This window comes from Leptonychotes weddellii, chromosome 3, assembly GCF_054177405.1.
Source record: "Leptonychotes weddellii isolate Sample4059 chromosome 3, ASM5417740v2, whole genome shotgun sequence".
NCBI lineage: Eukaryota > Metazoa > Chordata > Mammalia > Carnivora > Phocidae > Leptonychotes > Leptonychotes weddellii.
Genome location: NC_138371.1, coordinates 20545600 through 20561462, shown reverse-complemented (window position 1 = coordinate 20561462; position 15863 = coordinate 20545600). Strand labels below are relative to the sequence as shown.

Sequence of the window (15863 nt, the reverse complement as noted above, 5' to 3'; positions counted from 1 at the left end):
TTCTTGTTTTATTTTGTTTTTTCTCAAATTAAGAATAAAGTTAAAGTTGAATTAAGGTTAGAGTTAGGATTTGGTCTGGGCACTTTCTCTTTTATATCAACAGTTAACTAACCTTGATTAAAATGCTTTGACTTTTCAATATCTGTGCTCACCATTATATCTTCTTATAATATGATTATTAATATTTGTGGGTTGTTTTGGCTTAACTCTGTCTTTGAGACATAGTATAGCTCAGTGGTAAGCACAGATTCTAGAGCCAAACAGGTGCAAAATCTTGACTCTTCCTCTTTTAAATGTATAAGCAATGGGAAAGTTAATTAAGTTTCCTTTGGCTCAAATTCCTCATCCATAAAAAGGGAATGATAATAAGCCTATTCCATACTGGTATTTTTACTTTGTTCTGTTTTGTTTTGCTTTTTTAGGATTACTTGATATTTGAATATATGTGTATACAAACACAAATGCTTGGGACACTAAGTAGTGCATATATTTGCTCAATTAGTGTTTATTATTATTTTTTAATTTTCTTATTTTGTAGCTCTGTTTTTAAAATCATGTTGACTGGAAGTCCTTCAATAAATTGTTTAAGTCTTGTAAAATTTATTTAGCCACAAATTATGAGATAGAATTAAATTTTGGCTCATCATGTAGTTGTGAGAATCAGCTGTGACATTACTTATGTGTATATTATAAAATAAACTATTAGGTACTATGCCTAAGTGTATGACATCTGCATTTATTTTAAAGTATTATAAAATAAAAAAATAATGTATTTGGCAATTAATTTGGAATAACATATAACTCTGATCCTTAAAGAATGTAATTATTTATAGTTATTTTTCACATTTAAAATATGAAAGGACTTTCTACCCAAATTACTTATGATCCCCCATTATTAAAAGATATACGCAAAGCCTAACTGGCTGGGGCATTATCAGAACCTAACTGACCTGGGGGAAGGGAAATACACAACTGCACCTGGCTCAGGTCTTCCACGTGCAAGAAAGGAAATGCCTAACTCCAGCCCACTCTAGCCATTCTGCCCCACCTAGGAGGGGAGAAAAAAAAAGAAACACATATGAAATTCATGGTCTAGAGGCATAGGCTCACTAAAAGACTAAGACCTAATTATAGAACTATAGAACACTTCTCCCACTCCATATCTGACAATCATATCTATAAAATCCTATTTACGGAAGTTCTTTTTACCTAGTATATTATGTCTAGCTATAAATATATACATATATATATAAGGTATACAAAAAGGCAAAAAAATAAAAAAATAAAAAAAAACCAAAAAACCACAATTTGAAGAGACAGAGCCAGCATCAGAACCAGACATGGCAGGGATGTTGTAATTATCAAACTAGTAATTTAAAACAACTATGATTAATATGATGAGGGCTCTAATGGATAAAGTAGCATAAAAAAAAAAACCAAACAGATGGACAATTAACATAAACAGGAGGGACGGATATCCTAGAAAGAACAACAACAAAACTATTAGAGATAAAATAATGTAACAGAAATGAAAAATTCCTTTGAGGGGCTTATTAGTACACTGGACACAGCTGAGGAAAGAACCTCTGAGAGGATTTATCAACAGAATCCTCAAAAATCAAAGCAAAGAGAATAAGACTGAAAGAAAAAAAAAAAAAAAAACCAGAGTGGAATATCCAAGGACGGTGGGACAACTATAAAAGATGAAACATACACATAATGGGAATACCAGAAGGAGAAGAAAGAAAAAGCAATTTGCTTCTCATAGAAGAAATTATATCAATTTTCTACTATCTCTTTCAGAGACTAGAAACTGAGGGAATAGTTCCTAACTCATTCTATGAAGTCAGCATTACCTTATTACCAAAGCCAAAGAAAGATATTACAAGAAAACTACAAACTATTATCTTTCTTGAACATAGGTGTAAAAATCCTCAACAAAATAATAGCAGATAAAATACAGCAGTGCATAAAAAGAAAAATGCACCATGACCAAGTGTGACTTACCCCAGTTATGCAAAGCTGGTTCAGCATTTGAAAATCAAGTAATGTAACTCATCATATCAACAAAAGAAAAATCACATGATTATATCAATAGCTGCAGGAAAACCATTTGGCAAAATGTAGCACCCATTTATGATAAAAACTCTCAATAAACTGGGGATATTGGGAAAATTACTGAACTTGATAAAGAATATCTAAAAACAACAACAACAATAACAGCTAACATCATTCTTAATGGTGAGAAACTCAGAACTTTCCCACTAAGATCAGGTACAAAGCAAAGATGTCCCTTCTTACTACTCCTTTTCAACATTGTACTGCAAATTCTAAATAATGCCATAAGACAAGAAAAAGGAAATAAAGTTTATACAGGTTGAAAAAGAACAAATAAAGTTGTTTTTGTCCACAGATCACCTGACTGTCTAAGAATTAATTTAAAAAAAACTTTCAGAACTAGTAAGTGATTATAGCAGGATTTCAGGACACAAGGTTAATACACAAAAGTTGATTGTTTTCCTATACACCAGCAAAGAAAAAGTGGAATTTGAAATTTAAAACATAATATTATTTACATTACCATGCATAGAAATACTTAGGTGTGCCTAACAAAATATGTACAAGATCTATATAAGAAAAACTATAAAAGTTTGATGAATGAAATAAAAGAAGAACTAAATTAATGGAGAGATGCCCCATGTTCACAGATAGGAAGACTCAATATTTTAAGGTCCAGTTCTTCACAATTTGATCTATAGATCCAATGCAATCCCAATAAATAGCCTAGAAAATTATTTTATATATATCAACAAATGGATTCTAAAGTTTATATGGAGATGCAGAAGTTCCAGAATAGCCAACACAATATTGATAGAGAACTACAGTGTTGGAAGACTGACACAGCTGACTTCAAGACCTACTATAAAGCTACAATAATCAAGACAGTATAGTATTGGTGAAAACATAGACAAATCAATGGAACAGAATAGGCAGCCCAGAAATAGACCCCTGTGAATATGGTTAAGTGATCTTTGACAAAGAAACAAAGACAAAACAATGGATCAAAGATCATCTTTTCAACAAATGATGCTGGAATAACTGGATATACAGGCAAAAAAAAGTGAATCTAGACACAGACTTTACACTTTTCACAAAAATGAATTCAAATGGATCACAGACCTAAATGAAAAACTATAAAGCCCCTATAATGATAACATAGAACAAAACCCAGATGACCTATGGTGTAGCAATGCCTTAGTAGATAAAACTCCAAAAGCATGATCCATGAAAGAATTAATTGATAAGCTAGATTTCATTAAAATGAAAAACTTCTGATCTGTGAAAGACAATGTCAAAAGAAATGAGAAGATAAGCCACATACTGGGAGAAAATATTTGCCACAAAAATCTGATAAAGGACTATTATCAAAAATATATAAAGAGTTCTTAAAACTCAGCAATAAGAAAATAAGCAACCCAATTAAAAAAATGGGCCGCAGTCCTTAACAGATCCCTCACAAAAGAAGATCTACATATGGCAAATGTGTGTGTATATGTAAGAATGCTCCATATCATATTTCATGAGAGAAAAGCAAATTAAAATGAGAGATCACAATATACCAATTAGAGTGGCCAAAATCTGGAATACTGACAGAACCAAATGCTGGTGCAGATGTGGAGCAACAGGAACTCCCATTCTATGCTAGTAGGAAAGCCAAATGGTATAACCGCTTTAGAAGATATTTTGACAGTTTCTTACAAAAGTAAACATACTCTTACCATACCATCCAGCAATCATGTTCCTTGGTATTTATCCAAAAGAGATGAAAAATTATGTCTACACAAAAACCTGCACACAAATGTTTATAACAGCTGAATTCATAATTGCTAGAACTTGGAAGCAACCAAGATATCCTTCAGTAGGTGAATGGATAAACTATGGTACATCCAGACAATGGAATACTATCCAGCTATAAAAAAAATGAGCTATCAAATCATAAGAAGACATGGAATAAACTTAAACGCATATTAACAAATGAAAGAAGCCAATCTGAAAAGACTACATATTGCATGATTCCCACTATATAACATTCTGAAAAAGGAAAAGCTATGGAGATAGTATAAAGGTCAGTGATTGCCAGAGGTTGAGTGGGGAGTGCTGTGGGAAGGTTGAGTGAGCACAGAGAATGTTTAGGGCAATGAAAATACTCTTATGATACCATAATGATGGATTCATGTCATTATATATTTGTCCAAAGCAATAGAATGTACAACACCAAGAGTACCAATGAACTTTGGGTAATTATGATATGTCAATGTAGGTTCATCAGATGTAACAAATGTACCACTCTGGTAGTAGATGTAAATGGGGGAGGCTGTGTGTGTGAGTGGGGAGGGAGTAAATGGAAAAACCTCTGCATCCACCCCTCAATTTCACTATAAACCTAAAATTGGCCCCCCAAAAAATAAAGTCTTAAAAAAATACAGTGCAGTTTTTATAAACATATATCTTCACTTAATCATTATACATATATATTATATATTTTCAATCAGTGTAATCACAGTTTAGCATAAACTTTTCCATGTTTTACACTGTTTCTATAATTATTATTTTTATGCCTTCATAATAATTCATCCAGGATATTTATTCTTTCATACTTCAATTATTTATTGAACATTTACTATGTGCTATTCAAGATCATTGGAATGTACTCCTAAGCCAAGGTACCTTCACTTACAGAATTTATAACATTTTCATGTGCATAGTTGATATATAATCATTCGACTTTTTATCATACTGTATAACTCTTTGAGACAAGAACATTATACATATCCTGTTATTCAGCCTTGAAGAACCTTTGCAGAAAAGAAGTAATGTCATGGACCTAAACATATTTTGGTTATTTACATGCTGTTGTTGTTGTTCTGTAAGTCGACTTCCCAAAAGAAAATGAGAAAAATAAAGGTATAAAAGTATATATACATAACCTAGTGAGTTGAACCAAGAAACTACTTATCTGATTCATCAGGGTGAAGATCTAGAGCGCAATCAAACTGGACCTGTGTTTTCCATAATAAATTAGGACCCTCTATATTACTTCCTGACATGCAATATAAAGATCAGACTTTCATATAGGATATTTTATTACTATATGACATTTCTTACCCTACCTGAAAAATAGCCTCTTAACCCCAAACTGATGTTAATGCCCAAGCTTCTAAAATTTGTTTTTGGAAGTTATATGAAGCCATAAAATATCTTTATATTAAGGAATACTATTGGTTTATGAAAATAGTTTCTAATTATACATTTAAATGAGAAATGATCTCATTAGCATCCCAGTTTTCTCCTTTTCTTTCTTTGTTTTGCAACATATAAATATGCTGGGAACCTCTGTGCAGAGAGATAGCAGTTCAGTCTGCTTGTCTACTTGGTGCCATTGGTGTCAAGTTTGCATAAAACGGTGCCTCTGGCAGTTTTTGGGTCCACGAGGCACAAGGCTTATTTCTTCCATATTAGGTTATTACAGGTTTCACTTGTTTCCATTTTATTTACTCATAAATAGTGCTACATTAATTTTTATCCTGTCTTTTTCTAATTTTATAATACATCTCAGAAGTATGAAAAGTTTCAAAAGTATGAACACTCGTGATCCTCAAGACATATGCTAAATGTTCTCCAATATATTTCCAGCAGTCTAGATGAAGCTAGTTTGATTTTATGTTGCTATACTCTAACTTATAATTAACTTTATGTCTATATGGCTTTTCTCACTATAAGATCTTTAAAGTGGAAGTAGCAAGGCTTTAACAGGGGCAATGAGCAGTCATGACTATTCACTTTCACCTCAACTGCACGTTTTGTCCACTTTGCTAAATTCTACCTGCTTTATATAACTATTTGAATCTGTGATCACAAAAAACATTTTCTTCTGAGTTTCAGCTCATTTAACATTTCTATATTGGGGGGATTCCTTTTAAATTACATATAGTCAACATTAATTACTCTCTGTTCCCCTTATATTCATTCATTCAATGGTTTATTCAAGATCAAATGTCAAACATGTTGCAGAAACTCTGCCAGGTTCTAGGGTTTCAGTGTCACAAAAACAGCCATCTATCTGAATCTGAGTGTTTTTGAGAGCTTTCTATGCAACCACCTTTCCTACTTTCTCTTCCTCAGTATCAGTACTGGCAGGAATGACAATCAGAATTCTATTTTAGGAAGGTTCCCAAAACTCCTTAGTCTTTACTTTTCTTTAAGAGTGTCATACAATTCCACCTCTCTGTAAAAAATATTTTCTACAAAAATGATCTTTCTTTGTTTAGGTTAAGGACCTAACTATAGCAGGCCTTTGCTTTCTTACCTGACATAAGTTGTAGATAAAATGTCTGCCTTTTCCCCCAGGTTGTCAGGTAATCCCTTTTCCCCATTTCTCCAACTTGAGATCCCTCAATGCTCGCATTATGCAGTTTGGCTAGGTAGTGTTTTAGTATGTTCTTCTATATCATGGAAGGAGATTGGCAGGTGGGCTTCCAGTTCTCCTGAGATGGGAGGAGGAGGGATATAAGGTTTTGAGGATAATTCCAAGTTTCTGGCTCTGGGATTCTCTGCATTTTCTCTCTTTTTTTAATCTAAGTGATTCAGAACTATGAGGGTTAGAACTAATATTTATCTTGAGAATGCTGTGGAAGAACTTGGACTAAAATAAAACTTCTAGGTAAGCCCCAATGAGGCATTCATCATCTATTGATTTAACAAATATCTTTTGAGTTCTACCAAGCTCCTGCATTGCAATAGGCACTGCATCTGTCTCACTGGCTAATGGAAGCATAGTTAAGCTGTCCTTTCACTACCAAGAATCTCTCAGTTATCAAATCTAAACACAAACTTATTTCTACCACTTAATAAGTCGTTATATTTGTTTTACTATAATGTATACTTTGTCCTGACTTTTAAGTGCCTTGGGAAATGTAGAAATTTGCCTAAATGATGTTACTCAAAATTGTTTAAAAAGTATGTACTATTTACTAATAAATCATTTAATATAGTATTTGGTTCATTAAAAACATTTAATAAGTATTGACCCTTATTATTTTAATATTATCAAACTGTTATGTATCGATCAGTTGGCAGCAGTGGAAGTTAAATGTAAAAAATATTAAAACTATTTAAACACTCATTTTCACCCCCCAAAATGATGGAACTATTTTTTAATGTATTTCCTCACATTTTAATATTTAGTGATATAAACCACACTTGAAGGTTTCTATAACCTCCCTTTAGTGAGTGAGAAGGGCCTCCAAATTAAGTTACCATTATAATTTACCTATTCTGTTCTCAAAGTTGAAAAAAAAAGATTTCATTCTGTCATCTCTGAAAGATATTTGAAAACCCTTATATCTGGAAAGGGTTTTTTCTAATTTCTAGCATTATTTCCAGCTAATACTGAGAACTGGTCTTTTCTGAAAATTAAATTCACTGATTCTTCACAATTCTTACAATACATGTTTACATATTTGAAAACATTCCAAGTTCTCCATGTTCCTTTTAAGTCATAAAAAAGATTAAACATCCCATTTATTAGACTGGGGACAAGGTTGTATTGCTTTGCCAGTGACAACTCTTAAAGAATTTTAAAACTGATGGCATTTGTTGCATTACTGACTTGTTTAGGGAAAGACAAAGAGTCCACTTGGACTGTAATACAAAATGCACATTTTTTTCCCCAGAAAGGATAGAAACCAAGAAGTAAATGAGAAAAAATATCATGTTATCTAGCTAAAAAGGATAAGCATAATTGTACAATAATCAAGTTATTTTTAACATTTTAGAATATTTAGGAAAAAAGCGAAAGGATGATTTTTGACTTGACATTAAAAATAATTAAGCTGGAGCTGAAAGGGAAACTATATATCTAATTGGAAACAATATAAAGTATAATCACTTATCATAAATGTTATGTATGAGCCTGATATGGCCAATATTCATTTTCAGTTGGACAACAACATTAAATGATACTATGATAAGAATGAGTAAAGATTACGAGCTGCTGGACAGCAGAGACCCCTTTTACTCATCACTATATCCTAGTTTCTGACATGAAGTGGATGCTCAATAAACATTTCCTGAGAAACCAGCAGAAAGGATATAGACAGACCTTGAGCTTCAAACTGATGGACCCAAGCTGGTACTTCTGTACTGGGAAAATATCTGCCCCTATTCCCATTACACTTGAATCCATCCACGATTCCTTTTGTTTTCCATCCCCTTTATCCAGTTATCTTCTTCCTTATCCCATTGCACATTACCAAAATAGCCCCAAATATTTCTAATAATTTTGTCTCACAGATCACAATATGTACTGCTTCCTTGCCATAGATTTCACTTGGCCCCCGTTCTTCTCCCACCATGATAAAAACTCTTCTTTCCTTGTGTGTATTTATTTTCCTACCTCTGTTTTATTTTTACTGTATCTGAAGTATATAAATCATCAATGCTAACAAACTGCAAGTATAGAGTGAGGTGCACTTTTAGTGCAATATTTTCATGTATATAGTTTTATGTATAGTTCACATATATCATAAACATTATATATATGTGTGTATATATTAGAGAGAGAGAGAGGAATTACATGGGTATGTACATTTTTATTTTATTATATATTCGCATATAATTAAAATAATCAAAATGATTTCCTGAAAAATCATCTTCCAAAATTTAGTATAGGATTTTATGTATATGTAAATTATCATTTTATAACAATTTTATGTCCAAGACAAAAATACAATGAACACTTTAGAAGAGTGCATTCTCATGGATTTAATAAAACTGTAACACAAATCTTCCTTGTTGACTAAGTTACTATATATATTTATATATATGTAATATATGTGTGTATGTATATAATTTCTCTTTTTTTAATACTTTAAAGGGTCACATGATAGCATCCTGTGATGCTTGTGGAGTAACAAAACTATGGGACTTTCGGAAGCTCTTGCCAATTGTGTCCATTGATATAGGTCCAAGTCCTGGCAATGAGGTGAACTTTGATTCATCAGGTAGGATCTTTTTTGTTTAACATTTGTGACCAAGCTTACAACTTTAACATTTGTTCTGAAACTCTTTTCTGTTTCCACTTTAATTTTACTGTGTTTCCTCCTATGTAAATTTTTGTTCTAATACTATATTCGAATATATTATATTTTACATTATATTTCTTATTATGTCACATTATGAAAACATTATATTTATCATATATATAAAGGAAGAGATAATAGAGGAGATAAGTGTGTAATGATATAGGTAACACAAATTCCTAGCAGTGTCATGAAAAATCTGGAGTCTATATCCTTTAGAATCACCATCCAAGGTAAGTAAATTGGGTTTTTTGAAGGCAAAATGGCTAAGAGTAGAGAACAAAAGTTTGGCAAAACTTAAAATACATTTTTAATGGAATATTTTAGTCTTATAATTAATAGATTATTGTATATCTCTTAATTTTATAATTTGAGATGTACATTCATCTTATTGTTGCATTCATGTGCAACAATAATTATAACTGATAATTTTAATATTATTTCATTATGTTTAGCATTTTTTCTGCAGTAATATAAACACTGTCAAACAGATAAAATATTTTACACTTGCTGTTAATGAATAGTGTAGCAACAACATACAGTGTTTCCAGTTATCTATTTAAAAGATTAAAATTATAGTTACATCTGTATCTTTAATGAGATTTTATGCTAGATAATGTGTATCTATTATTAGATAATATAACTTTCCTTTGCTACCATCATACATGTTTTAAACCTTGTTAAATTTTGTGAGTTTTTTAAATCTTTGATACTTATTTGTAGTAGATCAAAGTTATAGAGATGGTAATTTTAGATGAAGAAATAAAGATAAAATACATATAAGGGAAATAATAATGTTTTATTTAAAAATTATACATACTAATTCAATAGTCCAGAAGTATATATATACTAGGAGCAATTCTAGAGATATAAGATAATTGTGTGTTTTTTTTAGGACTGGTTTCATAGGACTGGTTTCATGTCATCACATATCTAAAATTTAGAATTCAGTTAAGTTTGTCTTTTTAACAAACTTTAAGTTGTGTTCCCATTACAGATTGGTATATGAACCATACTAATAATACTGGCTTCTTTAAAAATGTTTTTAGTAATGTTCTTGACATTAAACCATCTGCAGTCTGCCAGAATTAAAAAAAAGAAAACATTGTATAGAATAAAACATCCCAACTATGAGAATTTCATTTTATAATGTGAAGGCCTATTAAGATTTCAATGTAGGGGCACCTGAGTGGCTCAGTCAGTTAAGCATCTGCCTTCGGTTCAGGTCATGATCCCAGAGTTCTGGGATCACCCAGCCCAGCATCGCACTGGGCTCCCTGCTCAGCGGGGAGCCTGCTTTTCCAGCTCCCTCTCCAGGTCCCCCTGCTTGTGCTTTCTGGCTCTCTCTCTCTTTTTCTCAGTCAAATAAATAAATAAAATCTTAAAAAAAAATTTCCATTTATATTTACCAATGTACTGAATCTGCATTGACATCATAGTTCTAAAGGAACTTAGTTTTATTACATATGTTTAACAAATAAAAATTTACTGGTCAAAAAAACCCCCAACTTTGCTGGTCATGTACTTTGATATGAAATATCTATCTTTGTATCTGTACACAGATATGTCAATATATAGACATGTATGTATATACATATATATATATGTATGTATATAATACTATTATTTTCAATGACAACCAGCTTCTACTTTAAGACATCTCCCCCCCCCGCCCCCGCCATGGGTTCACCAATTAAAGTTAGTTAAGTTAAAAAAAAACAAAACAAACAAAACACCTATGGGGTGCCTGGGCAGCTCAGTTGGTTGAGTGTTCTACTCTTGGTTTTGGTTCAGGTCATGATTTCAGGATCCTGAGGTGGAGCCCCTTGTGGGGCTTTGCACTCAGTGGGGAGTCTGTTTGAGATTCTCTCCCTCTCCCTTTACCCCTCTCCCCCACTCACAGGTAAACATGCACTCTCTCTCTCTCTCAAATAAATAAATATTTAAAAAAATATTTAGTTTTAATGAACGTTTTTACATCCTTAAGTCCCTTTTTATTATCGTGAGCTACAAGTCAAGCGTTCATGTCCTTGAATTTTGAATTACAAAATTCAAAAATTTTGGCTATATTTCTAGTAATATAAGTTAAAGAGTACTTTGAAATGCTGTACAACCAATAAGAGATATGTATTTTACTGTCATTAACTGTGTTGCTACTTGCTTTCTACTGTCCTTGTCATCAGCCCAAATCTCTTTTCTATGCAGAGTCAGGCAAACCTAATTTAAAATTACCTTCATACAAATCAATATCATCTTAAAGTCCTTGGTACAGCAAACCTAGTTTTTCTCTCTGTGACTGCTATACTCTTGATTATACATTAATATTAAGAAAAGCATAAGAATCAAGGGCAGAACAATGAGAAACATAAAAGACAGAAAGTGTAAACTAGGGACCCTGTTAATGAAAACACTTTATCAGTTTGAGGGAATATAATTTCAACCTGACCTTCCCATCCCTTTGACCCTTTCTTCAAGGAACATACTACAATTAATTTTAATTCTGATGTGTTTGAGAAATTAATGTCATAAGCCTTTTTCTCATTGAATAGTGGGAAATTTGTGCTTCTGTAGAGGAGAAGTCTTCAGTGACTTTTCATTTAAAAAGGTTGAAATATATCAAAAGTTGATATAAATATATCAAAAGGAACTAGGGAGAACAAACAAAGCTCGCAGTCTGAGGGTCTGAACAGAAAGGTGAAAATCATAAAGTAAAATGCCAGAAGTTATGTTGGTAAAAAGAGAGTAGAGAATAGTGAAGTCAAGAGCAAAACAAAATCAAAATAAGGATAAGGACACATAGTGTCTCATATGAATTTATTCAAGAAAAGATTAAACAAAAAGTATAAAAGCATATCATAAAAATATTTGGACTATGAGGATAAAATCAAATCTAACTTAATAAGCTCAAAATACACATTAATTTGACATACTTTTATCTATTCCCAGCAGCTAGCAAATAAAAACATATATAATACAATTATTTTCCACAAAAAAACAAGAGTATATTGACACTATTGACAGCAATTAACATTTATCGAGGCTCACGTTAGGTAGGTTGTGCCAAATCATGTTTTTAAGTTGAAATTCTGTAACAGAATTAAATCATGCAATTATAGACAGTTAGGACTCAACTAGTGTGAGATAGGCTCTGGTCTGCTATCTCAGCTATGTCCTTGGACCTAAGGAAAAGATATTGAAAACATACATGTAACGTCATCATAATATCATATAATAAATGTAGAAGTATTGATAGTGTTCTGTTCTGTCTGTGATATTTAATACAAGGAATGTGAGTAGTTATTAGATATTCTAAATAATCATCATAGAAACAAAAATGTCTAATCTTATTTCTTGTCTCTGGATCAGTTTAATTGAAAGGCATCTTGAGATCGTGAGGTGTGCTGTTTAAAAAGAACTGTTTCCATATACAATGACTTATCTTTATAAATAAGGAATTTCTTGTCATTGCAAATCCAACACCATATAGAAATAAATTGGAGTAGAGGTCACTGAAAGGCTGAAACTGTTGTCCATAACATTTGATTTCAAATTTTTATGTATATCAAAATTTCCTCATTATTTATTAACCTCATAAGTAAATATTTTCATTTTGAATTTATAAAAGTAAATATGTACCATGAAATAGCCTTTATCTATTTTAAAATTGAGATTCCTCATAGTGTATCATTTTAAAAACATATCTTTGATAAAAATATTTGAAAACCAGTCATGTAGGAAAAGAATATAGATTATAATTCAGACCCTTAGTTCTTCACCACCTTTTAGGCGTTAAGCAAATTATTTAATTTCCTTGAATGTAGTGTCCGAAATAATGGAGGAAATAATTGTCTTACAGTGTTCTAATGTGTTTCAAAGGGATAATGTATATCCTATAATGAGGAAATCCTAGTCTAGTCACCTATCATGTTTTATCTTAGCTGGAAGAGGTTTAGAAGTCGTCCCATTTTAGGGGTAAGAAAAATGTGTGAACACATTGGTGTGCAAATAAGATGCCTAAGGCTGTGTGCTACTGTAGGTAGTTTGTAGTGAAAGTGTAAACCCAGTGAATGCTAAAAGAAACAAGGGTCAAAAACCCCTTTTCATGTAATATTAAAAATAATTTAAATGGTTAAGAAGTGAAGTTATATGAAATATTGTATATACATATAATTAAAACCAAAAGATTTAAAGATGTATGAATCATCATTTAGAATTTAGCTTTTCTGCTGTTGTAAGAAATCAGCTTCTCACACATTTAAAAGAGGAGTTGTATGTGGCACAGTATTATTTACATAATGTTTTATTTGCAAATATATTTCTTGTGACATACACAGATTATCTGTGTTTATAGATACATACATATATTGGTATTTGTAAAGGAATAAGTGTTCCTTTCTCATTAAACTGAGAGCATCCTGGTAATATAATGCTACATATTTTTGTGAATATTCACTATCTAAATTGTATCTCTCATTTGGCATATTCAAATGCCATTTGTTTTACCATTCAAAAATGTATTACTATTTCAGAAAATGTTAAATGGGATTGCGTAGTGAAAGTAATAAAAATGAAACGTAAGAGTTTATACATAAACTTGTCCACATCTCTCATTTCATCATGTTTTTATGTAGTTTAGCAATACTTTTCCCTCCTTTGTAAAAGATAATTCCAGTACATTTGCAAAAAAGTCACATCCCTAGAAAATGCAGGAGCTGAAGTTTAAGCCAGCTGGGGACTTTCCAATAGGAAGCTTATCAGTATCACATCATCAAAATGGGCAAGGTTTCTCACCATTTGGAGACAATCCTAAATACTCTCCATAAGCAGAACCACAATATAAATGCTAAAATAGAAAAAAATGACCCTACTGGAAAATATGAAAAGCATCAGATCTGTCTGAAATTTTTCAAACATAATAAAATAACCTCAAAATCTTTGCTTCACATTGGATTTACCCATTTCTTTTAGTAAAAGCTACAGTTCATTGTTCTGTATTTAAAAAACAGATTGTGGTTAATTTCTTCTGATAAAAGCGGTGTAGCCTAATGGAGAAAGAACTCACTTGGAAGTTAGAAGCCCTGGTTTTGAATTTTGTCTCCACTCCTTACTAGCTGAGTGGTGTTGGTGAGATTTTTAAATATTTCTGAGCCTCAGTTTCCTTGTATGTGAAATATTAAAAGCCTATTGGGACTTCCACTTCAAGCCAAGATGGAGTAACAAGGAACAGATTTACCTTACCCACCTGAAACAACTAAAATATATGAAACAATGGTTTTCAGACATGGAATATTGAGCAATGAAACAGAATAATATCTGAGAGAGGGAAAGTAAATAAGATGAACCCTATGCCTGCCCCCAGAATACTCATGGACCAATAGAAACCAAAGTGAAACCTGGCAGTCTTTCAGAGTTGAGGAAACAGAGTGGGCAGTTGAGGGAGGCCAAGCCAGCTCAACTCTGCAGCACAGAGAGAGGGTTCTGGAGATTTGCAGAAGACCCCCTCCAGTCTTTAGCTAAATAAGGATCAATACCTGACAGACCAAGGTCAGGGGAACATCTATCTGAATACTTAACAGGAAAAATCCAGAGATCATCCAAGCCTAGGAATAGTTTGTATATCCACCAAACAAACTGGAACAACCTTGCAATTCAGAAGAACACTAGGTAGAGCAGAGATTGGTGACCTCTTGCCCATGGGCCAGCTTGACCTGTATTTATATATAGTTTTAATGGAACACAGCCACACCCATTTATTTACATATTGTCTAAGGCCGCTTCTGCACTACAAGATCAGAGTTGAGTATTTGCAACAGAGACCATATGGCCTAGGAAGCCTAAGATATTTAATATATAGGCCTTTACAGAAAAAAATTGCAGTACTAGAGTGGTTAGAAGGGTATGAGCTGAGTAGTGGGGGAACATTAGCCCACACCTCTGGTTCTAGTCCCTTCGGCAATGTTTTTGAACCCTCTGAGTTAGCTCATATAAAGACCTGTTTAATCTTCTCTAAACTCAATGTAATTGTTACAGTTGTCCCTTTTTTATAGATGAGAAAACTGGGACATAGAGAAATTAAGAACAAGCCCAGTGACACCTAGCTGATCAAATGTGGCATCAGAGTTCAAATCTAGCAAGTCTAATTCTAGAGACTAAAATTTAAACTTTATATTATTCTGCCTTTCATTTTACTAATAATATTCAGTTTCATACTGATATATGACATTGTTAGAGAGATGATTCATTTGCTATGAATATTGAAGTAATTCCAGTGATGACCACTTAGCAGTGTTTGACTCAAAGCTGACTAAGGCACAGAATCCTGTCACTGGTTGTCAATTTGTGGTCTCTGAAAGAAAAACCACCACCACCACAACAACAACAGGAATCTCCCCAGAAAAATAAACTGGTAGTAATAACCTAATAATAATCTGCCAGGTTTCTGATGTGTCTTCTGCACAAGGGGGTATTTTAAGTGCCTGTATCTTCCTAATGGGGACTAGAACTCCAAACCCACACTTCAATATAAATTCTTTTCAGAGAATCAGGCAGGGCTGGATTATGGGAGCACCTGCAGGACCTCTCTTTATTTAAATCCTGGCCTGATTAGAAACTGAAATAAGAATGGAAGAAAACAAGCTAGCTTGTTTTATCTCTAAGACACATGGTGGAGTTAACCTAAGTTGTTCCTCCTAAGAGCAAGCCCATTCTTTTTTTTTTTTTTTT

The 15863-nt window shown here is 32.6% G+C and overlaps 1 protein-coding gene across 1 annotated transcript in view; it reads left to right on the top strand.

Annotated features, from left to right (window-relative positions):
- Positions 1 to 15863, top strand: part of LOC102727532 (THO complex subunit 6-like) — a 263513-nt gene that overhangs the window by 32279 nt on the left and 215371 nt on the right. The window contains exon 2 of the mRNA XM_081813681.1: positions 8936 to 9062. Within this exon, the coding sequence (XP_081669807.1) occupies positions 8936 to 9062 (127 nt within the window). The remainder of the gene's footprint in view (positions 1 to 8935; positions 9063 to 15863) is intronic.